We start from the raw sequence: 21,738 nt of genomic DNA, 5'->3' as shown, positions 1-21,738 counted from the left end.
CTCCTTACAAGCAGAGTTTGAGAAGTTGAAGGAACAGTATGAACAGGCCCAGGCTACAATCCTGGAGGGGATTAACTCGGCAACCTCCGAAAAGCTAGTTTCAGTAGAAGCATATGAGCAACTAAAGGTTGAACATGAGCAAGAAGTCCAAAGGCTGCAGGAAATTCTTGATGAGCTCAAGGCCAAGACAGACTCATCGGTAGAAGTTCCATCCATAGATGAGAAATTAGAGGTGAAAGACATGGTAGAACATGAAAGTCAAGATGTCCAAGAACTCATAAAAATATTGAAGGAAACCCAAGACAAATATGAGGCGGCAATGACCGAGGTTCAACAACTTGTAGAACAGATTCAACTGGGAATCCTTTCAGTGGAAGAAAAGGAAACTGTAAGAAACACAGAGACTGTAAGAATGGCCCCTGAACATGAGCTAGAGAGCATCAAGGCGCAACTTCTCCGAGCGCTGAAAGCCAAAGTACAAGAGGAAAAGGTGAAAGCATTGGAGGAAAAGGTGGATGAAATGGAGAAGACTCTGATCCACAGTGTTCCCGTGGAAGAGTTAACGGTCAGCCAACTCCTTCATATGCTGAGGGACAAGATTCTGCAATGGGAACAATCTGAACACGAGCTTCAATCTTCAAAGGGAAGGAGTTCGGAGCTCTCAAAAGTTATGGAAATAGCTGAGGTTGCAACACAGATTTTACTGGGATGCCAAAAGTACGCTGAATCACGTCTATGTGAACAACAGAATGTTGAAACAGCTGCTCCAGTAGAAGGATTGAATATATGTTATGTTTAATGGGGGACTAAGTATGTTGTAAGCTAAAAAGGGAGGATTGTAGTGTATGTATCCGTCTACCTTTAAGAAAACCATTGTATGTAACCGTTCACCTTTAAGAGAACTATTTTAGGTGTGGCACTACTTTGTTGGCTTCTGTATACTGTAATACCGACGGTGACCACACCGGTATAGAAGTGCTGTGTCAGGATTTATTTGGCAGATTCGCCCTGACCTTCGAATAGTAAAGTCCTGTTTTAAGTTACTCTGGTAGTCTGTGTATTAATTAACTAAACAACCCACCGACTTTACAGTACCCTTGTTACATGCATCTCTAATTTCCTGTTTGATGCCATCCCCTACATTACCACTACTGTTTGGAGGTCTATAGACAACTCCCACCATTGTTTTCTGCCCCTTGGTGCTTCTTAGCTCCACTCAGACTGATTCTACATCTTGATTTTCTGAGCCAATATCGTTTCTCGCTATTGCTCTGACTTCATCCTTTACTAACAACGCCACCCCACCTCCTTTTCCTTTTTGCCAGTCTTTCCTAAATATCAAATATCCTTGGATATTCAGCTCCCAGCCTTTGTCACCTTGCAGCCATGTCTCCGTAATCGCAATTATATCATACCCTTTTTCATCTATTTGCGCTATTAATTCGTCTACCTTATGAATGCTTCGTGCATTCAGATACCGTGCCTTAAGATGTCTAAAAATGTTAAAAAGACAAATCTAATCATTTTTTGTATTATGGCCCTATTTGTCTTATTACCATTTGCAGCACGGTGGCATAGTGGTTAGCACTGTTGCCTCACAGTGCCAGGGACCCGGGTTCAAATCCGGCCTCGGGTGACTGTCTGTGTGGAGTTTGCACATTCTCCCTGTGTTTGCGTGGGTTTCCTCCGGGAGCTCCGGTTTCCTCCCACAGTCCAAAGATGTGTGGTTTAGGTTGATTGGCCATGATAAAAAAATTGGCCCTTAGTGTTAGGGGGGATTAAATACGTGGGGTTATGGGGATAGGGTTTGGGTGGGATGGTTGTCGGTGTAGGGACCGGGTGCTAGGGTTTGGATGATCAGCCATGATCTCGTTGAATGGCGGAGCAGGCTCTCGGGCCTCTGTCTGCTCCCACTCGGGTCTGCCGCCGCTCTGTGGGAGAAGTTAGGAAAAGCAAGGCAAAGCAGCACCTACTTCACCGCATACCCACACTTACCAAACTCCCAAGTTGTTCACTCTGCACCAAGCTGCACTCTGTGACAAACTGCACTCCAACCTCCCTTGTTTATACTGCTGAGATTTATGAGTCAGCTCTCAGAACCAGATTAGACCAGTTAATTAACTAACTAGCCCCACCCACTCTCCAGTACAGAGCTTGCTTAGTCCTGCTGGTGCTGATTCCTGCTGGGGTACAAATGCACAGATGCTGGTCACCATCCATTAACTTGTCCAAGTGGCTCAGTGGGTAGCACTCTCAGTCAGAAGGTTGTGGGTTTCAAGTCCCACTCCAGAAACTTGAGAACAAAATCTAGGCTGACTCTCCAGTGCGGTACTGTGGGAGTGCTGCACTGTCGGGGGAGCTGTCTTTCAGATGAGACATTAAACTGAGGCCTTGTCTGCCCTCTCAAGTCGATGTAAAAGATCCTATGCCACTATTTTAAAGAGGAGCAGGGACATTCTCCTCAGTGTCCTGGCCATCAGGGTATACACTGAGCACACACAGGAACATAGGAACAGGAGTAGGCCATTTAGCCCCTCGAACCTGCTCTGCCATTCAGTGAGATCATGGCTGATCTGTGACCTAACTCCATATACCTGCCTTTGGCCCATATCCCTTAATACCTTTGGTTAACAAACATCTATCAATCTCCAATTTAAAATTAACAATTGACCTAGCCATCAACTGCAGTTTGCGAAAGAGAGTTCCAAACTTCTATCGCCCTTTGCATGTAGAAATGTTTCCTAATTTAACTCCTGAAAGGCCTGGCTCTAATTTTTAGACTATGCCCCCTAGAGCTAGACTCCACAACCAGCAGGAATAGTTTCTCTCTATCGACCCTATCTGTTCCCCTTAATATCTTGAAAACTTCGATGAAATCAGACTGTCAGAATATATACTGAACAGGTACAGTGGAACATAAGAATTAGGAGCTGGAGTAGGCCACACGGCCCCACAAGCCTGCTCCGCCATTCAATAAAATCATGGCTGATCTTCAACCTCAACTCCACTTTCCCGCCCGATCCCCGTATCCCTTGATTCCCCTAGAGTCCAAAAATCAATCTATCCCAGCCTTGAATACACTTAGCGATTCAGCATCCACAGCCCTTTGGGGCAGAGAATTCCAAAGATTCACAACCCTCTGAGTGAAGAAATTCCTCCTCATCTCAGTCCTAAATGGCCTACCCCTTATCCTGAGACTGTGACCCTGGTTCTAGACTCTCCAGCCAGGGGAAACAATCTCACAGTATCTACCCTGTCAATCCCCTTCAGAATCTTATACCTGGAATGGCAGGAATGACGTATGAGGAGAGATTGGGTCGATTGGGCTTCTATTCGCTGGAGTTTAGAAGAATGAGAGGGGATCTCATTGAAACTTATAAAATTCTAACAGGACTAGACAGACTAGATGCAGAAAGGATGTTCCCGATGGCAGAGGAGTCCAGAACCAGGGGTCACAGTCTAAGGGTAAGGGGTAAGCCATTTAGGACAGAGATGAGTAGGAATTTCTTCACTCGGAGAGTGGTGAACCTGTGGAATTCTCTACCACACAAGGCAGTTGAGGCCAATTCATTAAATATATTCAAGAAGGAGTTAGATAAATTTCTTAAGGCTAAAGGGATCAAGGGATATGGGGAGAAAGCAATTTAGATGATCAGCCATGATCTCATTAAATGGCGGAGCAGGCTCGAGGGTCCGAATGGCCTATTCCTGCTCCTATCTTCTATGTTTCTATGTTATATGTATACTGAATCGGGTACGTACACTGAACGTTTATTGGTGCAGGGAGTTGTTAACGGGAGTATTTGATGAGCAGATCATTGGGACTATAGAATGAACAGATCGAGTTTATCAGGATTATACACTGAGCAGGTAAATGGTATCAGATGTACACTAAACAGCTCCAGCTAATCAGGAGTAGACCGTGAGCAGGTATTCGAAGCAGTTAATGTTACCAGCGCACAGTACAATGTGAACCACAGAGAGCAGCTCAGCTCAGCTCAGCTCAGCACATGTTTATAGACATGTACTTGCTGCTTGTGATCAATGATCTTATAAATGAAGGAGCAGTTAGGAAGCTGGCTGTTGTCATCGGGACTTTAAACAACACCCATCAATACATTTCTGGTCCAACCAGTTCTGCTTATCAATGATTTCAACAGAAGGGAATTATAAAATAGATTTAGAGCAGATCGTATGAGCTATATCTGAATCCTGGTAGTTACTCTTCCAGTTTGATCGATATTTTCATTCTTTTTTGGCAAAGACAAATCCCAGTCCCGAGAGAGATGGAGTGAAGCCGAGAGATTTCCTGCACTTCCTTCCCCGTGCTGGTTGGAGAGCAATGGTCCCGGCTGGGTGAGAGGCTCGCGTTACATGAAATGTAATGCCAGCGCCCGCAGAATGCACAGTGCTGTCCCAGTGCCACTCGCACGTGGCCGACCGCTCCCGTATCTAATGGCAGCAATAGATCCTCAGTTATTTTCCCATTACGTAATGCACAGCAAGAGTACATGGTTCCTTTCCTGGAGTCAGTGAGGCGAATGACGGGGGGGGGGGGGCGGGAATCAGAGGCTGCTTCAATACACGTGCAGATCATCTGCACCTGTTCAGTGTACATTGCTGATAACATGTACCTGCTCACGGTCTACCCCTGATTAGCTGTTTAGTGTACATCTGATACCGTTTACCTGCTCAGTGTATAATCCTGATAAACTCGATCTGTTCATTGTATAGTCCCAATGATCTGCTCATCAAATACTCCTGTTAACCTGCACCAATAAACGTTCAGTGTACGTACCTGATTCAGTGTACATATAAGATTCTGAAGGGGATTGATAGGGTAGATACTGTGAGATTGTTTCCCCTGGCTGAAGAGTCTAGAGCCAGGGGTCACAGTCTCAGGATAAGGGGTCGGCCATTTAGGACTGAGATGAGAAATTTCTTCACTCAGAGGATTGTGAATCTTTGGAATTCTTTACCCCAAAGGGCTGTGGATGCTCAGTCGTTGAGTATATTCAAGGCTGAGATCTGAGCTGCTCTCTGCGATTCACATTGAGCTGTGCACTGGTAACATTACACTTCAAACAACAACAAACCCCCCCCCCCCCCCCCCCCCCCCGCCTCTCCTGTAGGCACTGACTCGAGCTGGGACATCCACATCGCCCAAGAAGCCATTTTTTGTGTGGACGGTGGGTATCGGCAGGCTGTGTGACCACGGGCAGCATCGCGGTCGAGTCTGCTCCTATCCTTACCCAGTATCCACACACATGCCATCCAGCGGGGGTCACTGAACAGTGACCAGGGCATCCCAAAGCGCTTCACAGCCAATGATGTATTTTTTTGGAGTCACTGTTGTAATTTAGGAAGTGCAGCGGCCAATTTTGTGCACAGCAAGCTCCCACAAACAGGAATGTGATAACAACCAGATAATCTGTTTTAGTGATATTAGCAGAGAGATAAATATTAGCCAGGACGAGCTCCCCTGGTTTTCTTCGAAACAGTGCCATGGGATCGTTTACGTCCACCTGAGAGGGCAGGCGGGGTCTCGGTTTAGCGTTTTACCTGAAAGATGGCACCTCCGGCAGTGCAGCACTCCCTCAGTACTGCACCGAAGAGTCAGCCAAGATGCTCAAGTCTCTGGGGTGGGACCCGAACCCACAACCTTCTGACTCAGAGACGAGCCAGGGCTGGCACCTGAGGTAATTTAGGGAGATTTAGGCAAGAGGAGAGCAGGGGAGAACTTTGGCTGAGAGCAGCACGGTGGCATAGTGGTTAGCACTGTTGCCTCACAGCACCAGCGACCCGGGTTCGAATCCGGCCTCGGGCGACTGTCTGTGTGGAGTTTGCACATTCTCCCCGTGTTTGCGTGGGTTTCCTCCGGGTGCTCCGGTTTCCTCCCACAGTCCAAAGATGTGCGGGTTTAGGTTGATTGGCTATGATAAATTGACCCTTAGTGTTAGGGGATTAAATACGTGGGGTTACGGGGATAGGGTGGGATATGTGTTGGTGTAGGGGTCACGGGGATCGGGTGGGATATGGGCCGAAATGGCCTCTATCTGCACTGTGGGGTTTCTGTGATCTGTGAAGTGCCGGTGGCCAGAGATATAATCTTCCCCTCTCCTTGCCTTTCAGATCACCTGGTGGCTGAGACATTGATGGGCCCGGAGGACTCCTCCCAGCTCCAGCAACCTGTGCAGAACAAGCGGCGGCTCTCCATGATCTCGCAGAGCCGGTTCGACCGGAGCTTCTCGGAGGAAGGAGCGGAGAAGCCGGCCGACGGCCAGAAGCCCCGGGTGTATACCATCTCCGGGGAGAGCCAGCTGCTATCGGAGCGGGAGAACGAGGGGGTGGCGGCCACGCCGGCCAAGGGCGCGCGGCCCGGGAAGGCGGGGCACCCGGTGCTGCACGGCCCCGGCAGCTCGCACAGCGTGACCGGACGCTGCAGGAGTTGGGCGGGCAGCAGGCAGAGCTCCAGGGACTGCCCCAGCTGCGCAAAGGCCCCCGCCTCCTCGCAAAACTCCCTCGACTTGGACCAGGTGCAGTCCCGCGAGGCGGCTCGCCATCGCAAGAAGCTGGAGCGGATGTACAGTGTGGACAGAGTATCTGGTGAGTGGCTGCTTAGGCCATTGTAGAACTGGGAAAAGCTAGTCGGAGTTTGACTACTTTATCATGAATTTTGTAGATGTGTCCTGAAGCAGGCGGAGGAGCCTTCTTTGCATATTTAAATTGGTCTAATGCCGATTTCAGGCGGCCACCAGGACTGGGTGAAGCACAGACCAATGTCTACCCAACAATGAGACACTGGACAGGGCAGAGATAGAGAGAACTTTTTTTAGTATCATAGAATGATGCAGCTCAGAAGGAGGCCATTCGAGCCATAGAGCCTGTGCCCGCTCTTTGGTAGTGGTAACCAATTAGTCCCACTCCCCTGCCTTTTCCCCCATAGCCCTGTAATTTTTTTCTCCAAGTATTTATCCAATTCCCTTTTGAAAGTTACTATTGAATCTGTTTCCACCGCCCTTTCAGGCAGTGCGTTCCAGATCATAACAAACCGCTGCGTAAAAACAAATGTTTCCTCATGTCGCCTCTGGTTCTTTCACCAAGCACCTTAAACCTGTGTCACAGAATCACAGAAACCCCACAGTGCAGATAGAGGCCATTTCGGCCCATCGAGCCTGCACCGACACATATCCCACCCGATCCCCGTAACCCCCACACCAACATATATCCCACCCTATCCCCGTAACCCCACGTATTTAATCCCCCTAACACTAAGGGTCAATTTAGTCCCAAGGGTCACTAAGGTCCTCTGGCTAGCGACCCTTCTGCTACTGGAAACAGTTTCTCCTTGTTTACTCTATCAGAACCGTTCATGATTTTGAACACTTCTATCAAATCTCCTCTTAACCTTTTCTGCTCTAAGGAGAACAATCCCAGCTTCTCCGGTCTCGCCACATAACCGAAGCTGTGGTACCTCATCCCTGGGACCAGTCTAGTAAATCTCCTCTACACCCTCTCCAAGGCCTTGACATCCTTCCTGAAGTGTGGTGCCCAGAATTGAACACATACTCCAGCTGAGGCCTAACCAGTGTTTTACAAAGGTTTAGCATAACTTCCTTGCTTTTGTACTCTATTCCTCTATTAATAAAGCCAAGGGTCCCAAATGCTTTTTTAACAGCCTTCTCAACTTGTCCAGGCTGACACCTGGGATGGCAGGAATGACGTGTGAGGAGAGATTGGGACGATTGGGCTTGTACTCGCTGGAGTTTAGAAGAATGAGAGGGGATCTTATTGAAACTTATAAAATTCTGACAGGACTGGACAGGCTAGATGCAGGAAGGATGTTCCCGATGGTCGGGGAGTCCAGAACCAGGGGTCATAGTCTATTTAGGACAGGCCATTTAGGACAGAGATGAGGAGGAATTTCTTCACCCAGAGAGTGGTGAACCTGTGGAATTCTCTACCACACAAGGCAGTCGAGGCCAATTCATTAAATATATTCAAGAAGGAGTTAGATATATTTCTTAAGGCTAAAGGGATCAAGGGATATGGGGAGAAAGCAGGGACCGGGTACTGAAATTGGATGATCAGCCATGATCGCAGTGAATGGCGGAGCAGGCTCGAGGGGCCGAATGGCCGACTCCTGCTCCTATCTTCTATGTTTCTGCCACCTTCAAAGACTTGTGTACGTACACCCCCCAGGTCTTTCTGCTCCTGCACTCCGTTTAAAATTGTACCATTTAGTTCATATTGCCCCTCCTCATCCTTCCTAGCAAAATGTATCAGCACACTTCTCTGCGTTAAATTTCATCTGCCATTGTCTGCCCATTTCACCAGTCTGGCGATGTCTTCCTGAAGCATGTTACTATCCTCCTCATTGTTTACTACATTTCCGAGTTTCATATCCTTATGCCCTGTATACCCAAGTCCAGGTCATTAATATATATCCTACTACCAACCCCTGGGGAACGCCACTGCACACTTCCCTCCAGTCTGAAAAACAACCATTCACCACCACTCTCTGCTTTCCATCCCTTAGCCAATTTTGTATCCATGTTGCCCCTGACCTTTTAATCCCATGGGCTTTAATTTTGCTAACAAGTCTATCGTGTGGTACTTTGTCGAACGCCTTTTGAAAGTCCATATACACAACATCAACCGCACTACCCTCATCCACCCTCTCTGTTACTTCATCAAAGAATTACGTAGAATTTTACAGCACAGAAACGGGCCATTTGGCCCAACTGGTCTGTGCCAGTGTTTATGCTCCACACGAGCCTCCTCCCACCCTACTTCATCTCACTCTATCATATATCCTTCTATTCCTTTCCCCTCTGCTTATCTAGTTTCCCCTTAAATGCATCTATGTGATTGTGTGGTAGCGAGTTCCATATTCTCACCACTCTTGAGTAAAGAAGTTTCTCCTGAACTCCTTATTGGATTTATTAGTGACTATCTTCTATTTATGGCCCCTCATTTTGGACTCCCCCGCCCCCCCCCCCCCCCCCCCAACAAGTGGAAAGTCGACACTTTAAGATGCCAGGTTCATGTGTGAGGTGCAGTATTCCATTAGCTTAGAAGGAAGGAGGTAAGCAAAGAGAAAGGGTGTTGAACGTATGGGAAGAACTGTCTGAGGAGGCAGTGGGGACGATAGTGTTGGCAAACTCAAGAAGGAATTGGATAGACAGCAATTGAGGGGTATGACAGAGAGTGAGACCGATTTTTACCCCTCCCTCCCCCCCCGGCCCACGCCCCCGGCTGACGCGGGAACAGGGTAACAGCGCGATGAAAATGACAGCTTAGCCCTTACTGTCTTGTTCCTTCTGATGTCCAGGTCTCCACCATTTTGGTGGGAGCCTTAAAATAGGTGACTCAGGCCCTCACTGAAAGCAGGCGGGCGTCTCATCAGCCCATGCACGTTGGGGTGGTGAGATGTCACTAGGACCCTGGTGACATTTCCTAAGCGCCAATGGGTGGTCCCTTAATGCTTGGCGTCGAGCGGCCTAACAAAAAAAAAGCTGGGAACAGAAGATTTTCGGAATGATTCTTCGGGGCATCCCTGCCTCCTTTTTAAGACATCCTGGTCCTTCTTCACCGCTTTGCAGCAGGAGACTGGCACCATCTCATCTCCCACGGCTGCAGCGCCAGGCTCCCTCTGTGTGGCAGGGCTCCTGTCAGGACCGCTAACCACCCCCCCCCCCCGCATAATTAACGAGCTGCAACCCAGGAGCTTGGAACCGGGGGCGGCAGGTGGAAGCCCTGCCCCAGACCCGCCTCTGTTCGCAAATCCACCCTGGAGGTAAATCCAGACCCCAGGTGTTCGCAGGAGAACAGGGACATCGTACCTCCTACCCCACTGAAACAAGTTCAAAAAACAATTCCCTTACTATTCTGACACTATGACTGCAATCTTATTGAGAAATAATTTGCAGTTGGTTGCTAGGAAACTCGAGTCAGCATACACTCTATAGTAACATACTCTGGGTTACAATATTCCTGTATATCTACAACGGGATGATTATATGTGTAATGCTAAATGATCTGAAATGGCAGTGGGAAGTGCAGCTATGACCTGGTATCCTTCAGCCCTGGGTATTTGTGATTTTTGAATCGACTATTACCCACAATAAATATAAGCGATTGCCATTTTCTATCAGTTCCCTCCTGCTGAAACCCATGAGAAGTAGACTCGATAACAATCTGTTGTTCAATCTAATGTAATGGAGGAGGAGAATTGCAACCAGTTGCTTTGCAGTTGAATCTACCCTGGGCTGGAAACAACCATTACTGGCCAGGTGCCCTGCAGTCTAGACGCAGGCCTGTGAGATTCTGGAGACGAGACTGCTGGAATCTGGAAACAGGTCTTCTAGGATTCGAGGTAAAGGCCAATGAAATTCTGAGAACAGTGCTCTCGGGGTCTGGGCACAGGTCTCCCAGGCTAGGGAGTATCCAACCTGAGGCCCTAGGGCCATGTGTGGCTCCCGAGCCCTGGCAACCCGGCCTTTGAAACGCGGTGGCCTGTTTGAATCTGGTGGGTCTGGAGGTTTGGACATCCTGTTCTTGGTGCTGCCGCCTCATTGATGGATTAACCCTTAACCGGAACACCAAGTTCTGTTCGTATCAGCAGCTTGGGATATATGCAAATCACAGAAACCCCACAGTGCAGATAGAGGCCATTTCGGCCCATCGAGCCTGCACCGACACACATCCCACCCGATCCCCGTAACCCCTACACCAACACATATCCCACCCTATCCCCATAACCCCACGTATTTAATCCCCCTAACACTAAGGGTCAATTTTATCATCGCCAATCAACCTAACCCGCACATCTTTGGACTGTGGGAGGAAACCGGAGCACCCGGAGGAAACCCACGCAAACACTGGGAGAATGTGCAAACTCCACACACAGTCGCCCGAGGCCGGATTCGAACCCGGGTCCCTGGCGCTGTGAGGCAACAGTGCTAACGACTATACTTTATATGTGGCCCATACCCACTTGTGTAGTTTACAAACACTCGAGGTTGGACACTCTCACGCGCTAGGAAGAGGCCAGTGAGATTTTGGATTTGGTTTCCTAAAGGTGCCTTTACATTTGCTGCTTCTGTCGTTTTGGCCGAGGGATGGGCATTGCTCCCTATGGTTACGTATAAAATCCGCTCCCTTATCCTGACAGCTACTAGGATCTGGGGCAGAATGCTGGGACGTTGATCTGGATTTGGTTATTGCCATCCGTTCTCAATAGTTGACCTGGCTGTTGGAGGTGCCTCCGGCTTCTTTGTCTCGTCTGTTCTCCTCAGTTTCATCCATTGGCCCCGGGAGCTGCCACAATTGGTCTCCCTCCATTCAGCAGCGGTGGCTGGAGTTCACGGCTCTCCATTTTAAAGTGATTGTTACTGAACCACTTTCCTAATCCCTCTTTCTGTGGATAATCTGGAGTGAAATGCGGTTTCTTTCAGATGACGTTCCAATTCGGACTTGGTTCCCAAAGGAAAACCTCTTCAACTTCCAGACGGCAACCACCACAATGCAGGCGTGAGTGCGATAACACATTGTCACTGTTTTATATCAAGCTGCTGTACTCTGGTATAAAAGCCTTCAAGCAGATTCAGTAATTGTAGGATTGCCAGTGTCGTTGAAAAAACAAAGTAATCTCTGTTTCTAAACTTGACATTCAACTGACCGAAAAAGGATTGAAGCTTAATCTGTACACAACATTTATAACAAGATTTATATTTATTTTTGGGGTTTGGGATTGCTGCGTTGTTAGAGCTCCTATCTTTTGGTAGGAAATATAGAATAGCAGAGTATTTTTTAAATGGTGAGAGATTGGGAAATGTTGGTGTTCAGAGGGACCTGGGTGTCCTTGTACACAAATCACTGAAAGTTAACATGCAGGTACAGCAAGCAATTAGGAAAGCAAATCGTATGTTGGCCTTTATTACAAGAGGATTTGAGTACAAGAGTAAAGACGTCTTACTGCAATTATATCGGGCCCTGGAGTACTGTGTACAGTTTTAGTCTCCTTACCTAAGGAAGGATATACTTACCATAGAGGGAGTGCAACAAAGGTTCACCAGACTGATTCCTGGGATGGGGGGATTGTCCTATGAGGAGAGATTGAGTAGACTAGGCCTATATTCTCTAGAGTTTAGAAGAATGAGGAGGTGATCTCATTGAAACATACAAAATTCTTACAGGGAGGATGTTTCCCCTGGCTGGAAGGGTCTAGAACCAGGGGTCACAGTCTCAGAATAAGGGGTCGGCCATTTAGGACTGAGATGAGCAGAAATCTCTTCACTCAGGGTGGTGAATCTTTGGAATTCTCTACCCCAGAGGGCTGTGGAGGCTCAGTTGTTGAGTGTATTCAAGACAGAGATCGATAGATTTTTGGCTATTAAGGGAATCGAGGGATATGGGGATAGTGCAGGAAAGTGGAGATGAGGTAGAAGATCAGCCATGATCTTATTGAATGGCCTACTCCTGCTCCTAATTCTTATGTTTAGGTGAGACATTAAACCGAGGCCCCGTCTGCTCTCTCAGGTGGACGTAAAAGATACCACGGCACTATTCGAAGAAGAGCAGGTGTCCAGTCCGATATTCATCCCTCAATCAACATCACTAAAACATTTAGCTTGCGTGGCATTGGCTGCCACATTTGCCCGCATAAGAACAGTAACTACACTTCAGAGCGTAATTAGTTAGCTGCGAGGTGCTTCGGGATGTCACAAACATGTGAAAGACGCTATATAAATGCACATTCGTTCTTTAATTGAGTACCATTGGTTGGAAAGACCAATAATTCAGACTGTGTAGTAAGTCTCCTACAGGTTGAGTAAAACGTTGTTTGAAGGTAGTATTTCAGTCTCGCAAGAGAGACCTCACGAGCTTAAAAATTCCCTGCCATGGGAATTCCTCACAAACAAATCCTGCTTTCAGACCCAAGCTCTTCTCACTCAAGGTGCAGGTAATGTTCCCAGGTTCAAACTTCAGACATAAGAGTCAGACATCAGTTGTATAGTACCTGGCAGCAGTGGGTCATTCTCTCTTACCTGCTCTGCACTGCAGCCGACACTGAGACACAAACACAGGAGCTGTAGCGCTCCTGTGAAGCCCCTTGGGACGTTCTGCTATGGTAAAGCTGCTTATATAAGTTGTTATTGCTGTACAGTACTGGATGGGAGTGAGCTGTCCCTTTTTCAAACAGTACGTGCAGAGGAGCTGATACCAAGAGACCCAAACAAGCTGTACAGCACCAGATAGGAATGAATTATTGCCTTTAAAAATTCATTATATATTCAAAGGAGCTGACACTGAGACTCGCACAAACTGTACAGTACCCGCTGGAGTGGGTCATTCCTTTTTGTCCTGTAGGTAATGCACACTGAGACATACACAAGCCATACAGTACCACCAACAACAACTTGCATATATATATATATATATAGCGCCTTTAACGCAGTAAAATGTCCCACTGCATTCTGCAGGAACGTATTCAGACAAAGATTGAGACCGAGCCAAAAGAGGAGGCATTTGGAACAAAAGCTTGGTCAAAGAGGTAGATTTTAAGGAGTGTCTTAAAGGAGGAGAAAGTGGTAGAGAAAGCGGTGGAGGGGTTTAGCGAGGGAATTCCAAGGCTTAGGGCCTAGACGGCTGACGGCACAATCGCCAATGGGTGGGGAGAAGGAAGTGGGGGATGCACAAGAGGCCAGCATTGGAGGAGCGCAGAGATCTCGGAGTGTTGTAGGGCTGGAGGAGATTACAGAGATAGGATGGGACGAGGCCACGAAGGGATTTGAACACAAGGATCAGAATTTCAAAATCGAGACATTCGGGGACCGGGAGCCAATGTAGGTCAGCAAGCACAGGCGTGATGCTGTGAGGTAGGAGACAAGGTGCAGAAAATGAATCATTCCCTTTTGCCTTATATATATATATATATATATATACATATACAGGAGCTGACACTGAGACACTCATAAGCTGCAAAGTGCCAGATGGAATGAACCGTTCCCTTTTGTTCTGTATGTACTGTTAATGTAAAGGAGCTGACACCGAGACATGCACGAGCTGCACCGTTACTGATGTGGTGATTTGTTCTCTTTATCCAGTACATGAAAGAAAGCTGCACCTGAATTCAGTAGTAACAGAAGCGCCCCGTACTTACTGGGGCTTGAGCACTGGTCCTCCTGCTCCTTACACCCTGAGTAGCATTCCAGTAATCCGGAACTAATTGGGTGTCACCCAACAATCGAGCCTTCACTGCAACCCTTCTGACCTATTATTCCTATCGGTGGTTTTTGTTAAACGTGTGAGATATGCCAGCACTTGAGAGCTCAGTTTGGTGTTTAATGAGCTCACGCTGAATATTGAATAGCAGTAGGTTCAGACAGCTAGCATGTACAGCGAGCACTCCCATTTGTGAATTTACAAGTGAATATAAATGTAATGCATCAGCTGTGGCCCATGCATTATGTAATAACTCCAGGCTTTCAACCAATTGCTTTCTTGATGATCCACCATGGTAGTGAACAGATCACGTCATGAGGGGGATCCGTAATCACACTGATCTTGATCCAGGGAGGTTTCAAAGCCCTGATATTATCACTTGTATTTCACATGGCCCAGAATTCCTCATTCCTCTGTGTTGCCAAGGCGATGGGTTATAAACTTTAAAAAAAAGCTGGTCATCCTTTTGCCACCTTCGTTACTAATTCGGAAGTGCTGTAGACATTGTCTCGGGTTTAGTGGCGACCATTGCCCCTTTAAGGGGTCTTGATGTCTTACCTTTACAGGAGTTGACTTGCGCTGCCCTATAAATACATGCACAATGGCATAACCCAGGGATGCAAGAGTGATCTGGACCAGATCCTTGTGGTTCCGCATGTGTATTTCCTCGATCTCTTCCAAAGGCAGACCAGGTTAACACTGAGTGAGGCGAGGATGGTGCAAACTGTTAAGGTGAATGTGTAGATCAATAATTATGACACTTCACTCAGTTCAATCAAAACAACTTTCCACACTAGCCATACATAGAACGATTGCCAATTTTGTACCAGTGAATGCCAGCTTGTTGCTGGATTCGGCGCTTGGGCTTAAACTGTGCAGTCCGACGGCACCTTAGGTACCACGACCAATTTCGGTCAGGGAGACACAAAGGTGACTTTCAAGCCCTGGAGATAATGTGGAGAAGGGACAGGAGGCTGATCCCTAGCATCCGAGTTATGAGGAGAGATTGAAATCCGGAGTTAGCCTCGAATAGAGGTGACTAAGAAAGCACCTTAGAGATGTTTAAAATAGTAAAAAATGGGATAGAAAAAGTAAATCTAGAGCACAACCGCATTGTGACCATGGCGGTGGGCGAAGGGGACAAACCAGTGAAAATTTAATTCAGGACGAAGATCAGGATGTTTTGCTTCGCACAATGAAAGGCAAGAACGTGAAATGGGCTTTGTGTAAGGTCAGAGGGAAAATGAAATAAAAGAACTCTCAATTCTGTAGCGCCCCTCAGATTCTCAGGACGTCCCAACTCGCTTCACGACCAATCAATTACATTTGAAGTGCTGTCACTGTTGTTTTGTGGGCAAACGTGAAACCAATTTTGCACACAGCAAGATCCCACAAATAGTGAATTAGATAAATGACCAGTGGTAGTAGAGGGAGGAATGGACAGAAAGATGTATGTGGGCAACTGAAATCACACACTGCAATATGAGCATACAATGTGTGCTAAAACATCGTTTTAGATGTTGCATGAGGAATCAACTTTGGCCAGGACACCAGGAGAAATCCTTGGTTTAATGTCTCGTTTGAAAGACGGCACCTCCAACCATGTAGCACTCCCTCAGTACTGCACTCCAGTGTCGGTCAGGTTATGTGCTCAAGCCCTGAAACAATGACCTTCTGACCCTCACTCACTTAAGAACTGGGTGAGTTTACATCCTGTCCAATCACTTGTGGTGCGGGGGACCATTGTGTTCACGGTCTGTTTATAGGCGATCGTGACCCTTTATTGCCCCCCAGTCTCCCAGGGAGATTTGCACAGCTGGACTCATGCTGGTCAATTCACACTGCTTCTGGCACTTACCCGACATGAACACTTCAGCCAAGACAAGGAGTTAATTTCATCATTCTGTTCATTCGTAAACGTCTATGGTGTGAAATTAAGCCGTGTGCTATGAACGTATCAACTTGCCAATGCAAGGACAGGGGAATTTCATGTGGACAGTTTCGCACATTGTATGCTCATATTCCACAGTGTGATTTCAGTTCCCATCAATGGCTGTTGTCTATTGTTCTATACGCACATTGGATGTAAAAGATCCCATGGCAGTATTCGAAGAGGAACAAGGGAGTTCTCCCAGTGCCCTGGCCAATATTTATCCCTCAACCAACATCACTAAAAACAGATTGCCTGGTCATCTGGTGGGAGCTTGCTGTGTGCAAATTGGCTGCTGCGTTTCCTACATTACAACAGTGACTCCACTTCAAAAGCTCTACATTGGCTGTCAAGTGCTTTGCGATGTCCTCAGGTCGTGAAAGGCGCTATATAAATGCAAGTTCTTTTTTTCTTGCCTAACTACTAGTCGATCCCCCGTAGTGTGGCACATGGGGAGTCAGGACCAGGCGCAGATTTCGGAGCAGGGGGGAAAGAGGGAGGGGTGGAGAAGGAGGGGGGATGGGGAGGGAATGGCATGGAGGAGATGTAATAAGGAGACACAGGACGTTGCCTTTGGAGCTGCCGGTTTATTTCGGGACATAGATAGTCCCACCTCACTGCAGAATCGCTTTCAAAGGGTTCTACAATACGAATGGGACGGAAGAGTTAATATCGCTGGAAATGTCAGGGATTTTCATCACAACGGCAGGCAGATGGCAAGCTTCATGTCAACACTGGTTCATCTGCTTGTGCCAAGGTGCTCGTTCTGGCTAAACACGTGTTTGGGAGATATAAATTATCAAAGGCTCATTTATCAAAGGAACAGCGTCGTGCACAGGACCAGGGACCCGCCTCTTACACAATGCCCATTCAGGCACGATGAATGTCAATAGGCCGCCTTTGAGCCACTTCACTGATGTACAGGACGCAGCCAAGGCCCTACCTGATGTGGCGTCTCATTATTCCCGGCAATAGCTCATATCACCCGTATGTAGAGAGCAATCCGACTGATTAAAATCGCTAAAAGTGCAACATAGACAACCCAGGTGGGTTTGAATATGAATTGGTGAGTGAAAGAGGTAAAATAACGACCAGGCGCTCTTAACCCTTTCCCCGCTGAATAAATGGGATGGTTCACACAGCAGATACTGTGACTGCTGGTTCCAAGCTGGGCCCCGTGAGGAGAGATTTTCATTTATAATCCAACTAAGGTACAATGGCACTGTGTGCAATGTTAGTAATGAGCACCCAACCGATGCTTGTTTTTAACTAGTTTTATTTCTTCAAAGAATTAAGCTTTCAGGTATAAGTCCTTTGTCTGCTATTTAACTAAGATGTTAATGCTTTTTAAACAGCTTAAGGCGTTAGTTAACAAAGGACTTTCACCTGATTGTGTAAACACATGTCCTTTATGTCCCAAGGATACCAGCCATCCTTACCTGGTCTGACCTATACGGGACTCCAATCCCACACTAAGGTGGTTGACTTTTAACTGCTCTCTCAAAAGGCCTAGCAAGTCACTCCATTGTATCAAACTGCTATCAGCGGTTCATTAAGTAGGCCCACCGCCACCTTCTCAGGGCAGCTTGGGATGGGCAATAAATGCCGGCCTTGCCAGCGATGCCCACATCCCGAGAATGAACAATAATAAAAAAAACACGCTCGTCCCCATATTGCACAACACCATTTCCGGCCGAATGCCCCCTCAACCTCCTAATAAAGGAGCGGTTCGTCAATCAGTGAAATATGGAAATGTTTTCTCTCACACCTTAAACCTCAGAAATGGGTAATTATTGAACATAGCAACATGGGAGTAGACCATCGAGCCCCTCAAGCCTGTTCTGCCATTCAATGAGATCATGGCTGATCTGTGAACTCACTCCCTTTGGCCCATATCACTTAATACCTTTTGGTTAACAAAAAGCTATCAATCTCCAATTTAAAATTAGCAATTGATCTAGCATCAATTGCCTTTTGCGGAAGAGAGTTACAAACTTCTACCACCTTTTGTGTGTAGAAGTGTTTCCTAATTTCACTCCTAAAAGATCTGGCTCTAATTTTTAGACTATGCCCCCGAGTCCAAGACTCCCCAACCATCGGAAATAGTTTCTCTCTATCTACCCTATCTGTTCCCATTCATATCTTGAAAACTTCGATCAGATCGCCCCTTAATCTTCTAAATTCAAGGGAATACAACCCTAATTTGTGTAATCTCTCCTCGTAACTTAACCCTTGAAGTCCGGGTATCATTCTGGTAAACCTGCGCTGCACTCCCTCCAAGGCCAATATATCCTTCCTAAGGTGTGGTGCCCAGAACTGCTCACAGTGCTCCAGGTGTGGTCTAACCAGGGTTTTGTACAGCTGAAGCATAACTTCTACCCCCTTGTATTCTAGTCCTCTAGATATAAAGGCCAGCATTCCATTAGCCTTTTTGATTATTTTCTGTACCTGTTCGTGACATTTTAATGATCGATGTACCTGGACCCCAAGTCTCTTTGGACCTCCACTGTTTTTAGCCTTTCACCATTTAGAAAGTACCCTGTTCTATCCTTTTTAGGTCTGAAGTGGATGACCTCACAATTGCCGACAGTGAAATCCATTTGCCACAGTTTTGCTCATTCACTTAATCTGTCGATATCCCTTTGTAATTTTATACTTTTATCTACATTGCCGTCTATCTGTGTCATTGGCAAATTTGGATTATGACTTTCTACGCCATCATCTAAGTCATTAATAAATACTGTGAATAGTTGAGGCCCCAACACAGATTCCTGAGGAACACCACTAGTCACATCCTGCCAATTTGAGTATCTACCCATTATCCCTACTGTCTGTCTCCTGCCGCTCAGCCAATTTTGTAACCAGGTTAATAATTTGCCCTCAATTCCGTGGGTTTCTACCTATATAAATGTCTCTTACATGGGACTTTATCAAATGCCTTCTCGAAGTCCATATAAATAACATTGTTAGACATTCCCCAGTCCAGTACTTCAGTCACCTCCTCAAAAAATTCAATCAGGGTGCGCAAATGCAGGAGGGGCAGGATGTATACTGAGTTTGATGGTTTATAAACTGAGTTACTATAACAGTCTCTCCGTGTGTGTTTATGGGTGAGTTACTGTAACAGTCTCTCTGTGTGTTTATGGGGTGAGTTACTGTAACAGTCTCACCATGTGTGTGTTTATGGGGTGAGTTACTGTAACAGTCTCTCCGTGTGTGTGTTTATGGGGTGAGTTACTGTAACAGTCTCACCGTGTGTGTTTATGGGGTGAGTTACTGTAACAGTCTCTCCGTGTGTGTGTTTATGGGTGAGTTACTGTAACAGTCTCACCGTGTGTGTGTTTATGGGGTGAGTTACTGTAACAGTCTCACCATGTGTGTGTTTATGGGGTGAGTTACTGTAACAGTCTCTCCGTGTGTGTGTTTATGGGGTGAGTTACTGTAACAGTCTCACCGTGTGTGTTTATGGGGTGAGTTACTGTAACAGTCTCTCCGTGTGTGTGTTTATGGGTGAGTTACTGTAACAGTCTCACCGTGTGTGTGTTTATGGGGTGAGTTACTGTAACAGTCTCTCCGTGTGTGTGTTTATGGGTGAGTTACTGTAACAGTCTCTCTGTTTATGGGGTGAGTTACTGTAACAGTCTCAGTGTGTGTGTTTATGGGGTGAGTTACTGTAACAGTCTCTCCGTGTGTGTGTTTATGGGGTGAGTTACTGTAACAGTGTTACTGTAACAGTCTCACCGTGTGTGTTTATGGGGTGAGTTACTGTAACAGTCTCACCGTGTGTGTGTTTATGGGGTGAGTTACTGTAACAGTCTCACCGTGTGTGTGTTTATGGAGTGAGTTACTGTAACAGTCTCACGGTGTGTGTGTGTTTATGGGGTGAGTTACTGTAACAGTCTCTCCGTGTGTGTGTTTATGGGGTGAGTTACTGTAACAGTCTCTCCGTGTGTGTGTTTATGGGGTGAGTTACTGTAACAGTCTCTCCGTGTGTGTGTTTATGGGCGAGTTACTGTAACAGCCTCACCGTGTGTGTTTTTGGGTGAGTTACTGTAACAGTCTCTCCGTGTGTGTGTTTATGGGGTGAGTTACTGTAACAGTCTCTCCCTGTGTGTGTTTATGGGTGAGTTGCTGTAACAGTCTCTCCGTGTGTGTGTTTATGGGGTGAGTTACTGTAACAGTCTCACGGTGTGTGTGTGTTTATGGGTGAGTTACTGTAACAGTCTCACGTGTTTTAATGAATATCTTTCTCACAATCACTAATACGATCTTTTCCTTTTCTCTTTTCCTGTCCATCAACCTGTCTGTCACAAAGGATATCGTGAGTATTTTGGTTTATTTCCATAGCAACTCATTCATCTTTGTCTAGGAAATCAATACATTATTTTCATTGTACAACTCATTTTGAGATGAATGTTGATCACATCTTTCCTTCAGGGCATTCCGAGGATTCACGGAAAGAAAGAGAAGAAAGCGGGAGAATGAGTGTGCTGTCGTGATCCAGAGGTATGGGGCTGTCTCCCCTGGTGAATCCCACTGGCTCCTCTTATCGAAGACTTAACAACCTTTCACCTAACCAAAAGGTGCCTTCCAATGGGCCTGTTGGTGCCGTGGGTTAGACACTGTCCTTCTGCCTTAGCTGGCTGTCAGGGTTCTCTGTGGAATGAATTTGGGTGACCCTCAGTGCTGATCCCATTGGCTGTGGGCCCTCGGCACTAATTGACACCGTGGGGAATATATTGCGCTCCCAGGCTCCTGGTGCATGCTGGGGGCACGTATTGTGAATTTGCATGCACCTGGCCGTTAATTTGAGTGGATGGGAAGTCGCCAGCTATATAGGCATGTTTCGCACTCCCTGCATGCACCTGGACAGTGGAGGTACGATTTTAACCCCTCAGTGGACAATTGGTGAAACTTCAAATTGGTGCAGTGATGGCAGCCGTTCCTGAGCTGGAGCTGAGGCACATTGTTGGAGCAGAGCAGAGGAATCTTCAAGCTGTGTCTGGCGGTGCTTGATACTGAAAGCAAGTGCCTGCATGGGAGGTTGTTCCATTCCCGAGCATTGACTGTCTCTGGGCGAGGGGGATGACCAAGTGTGATGTCCCCATTGCCAGGCACTGTCTGTGGGTGATGGGGTGACCGAATGTGATGTCCCCATTGCCAGGCAGTGTCTGTGGGTGAGGGGATGACCGAGTGTGATGTCCCCATTGCCAGGCACTGTCTGTGGGTGATGGGGTGACCGAGTGTGATGTCCCCATTGCCAGGCACTGTCTGTGTGTGAGGGGATGACCAGGTGTGATGTCCCCATTGCCAGGCACTGTCTCTGGGTGAGGGGGATGACCAGGTGTGTTGTCCACATTGCCAGGCACTGTCTGTGGGTGATGGGATGACCAGGTCTGATGTTCCCATTGCCAGGCACTGTGGGTGACAGGGTGACCCATTACCAGGCCTCCTTTGTCGGTCTGAAAGTAACCACCAGCCGGAGGCCGGAGATAAATTCTCTCACCCGTTGCGCAGCTCCCTGGACCAATGCAGCTGCAGTGAGGCATTGCAGGCCCTCGCATGCAACCCATCCACAG

At 47.1% G+C, this 21,738-nt stretch overlaps 1 protein-coding gene across 1 annotated transcript in view; it reads left to right on the top strand.

Annotated features, from left to right (window-relative positions):
- Nucleotides 1–21,738, top strand: part of LOC147101856 (NMDA receptor synaptonuclear signaling and neuronal migration factor-like) — a 96,146-nt gene that overhangs the window by 16,462 nt on the left and 57,946 nt on the right. The window contains exons 3-6 of the mRNA XM_085965851.1: nt 6,133–6,606; nt 11,460–11,535; nt 20,475–20,480; nt 20,597–20,665. Coding sequence (XP_085821977.1) covers nt 6,133–6,606; nt 11,460–11,535; nt 20,475–20,480; nt 20,597–20,665 — 625 coding nt within the window. The remainder of the gene's footprint in view (nt 1–6,132; nt 6,607–11,459; nt 11,536–20,474; nt 20,481–20,596; nt 20,666–21,738) is intronic.

This window comes from Somniosus microcephalus, chromosome 23, assembly GCF_052327205.1.
Source record: "Somniosus microcephalus isolate GS21.2 chromosome 23, FLI_Smic_1.0, whole genome shotgun sequence".
NCBI lineage: Eukaryota > Metazoa > Chordata > Chondrichthyes > Squaliformes > Somniosidae > Somniosus > Somniosus microcephalus.
Note: the sequence above shows the minus strand (reverse complement) of the source record. Positions and strands in the feature narration are given on the sequence as shown.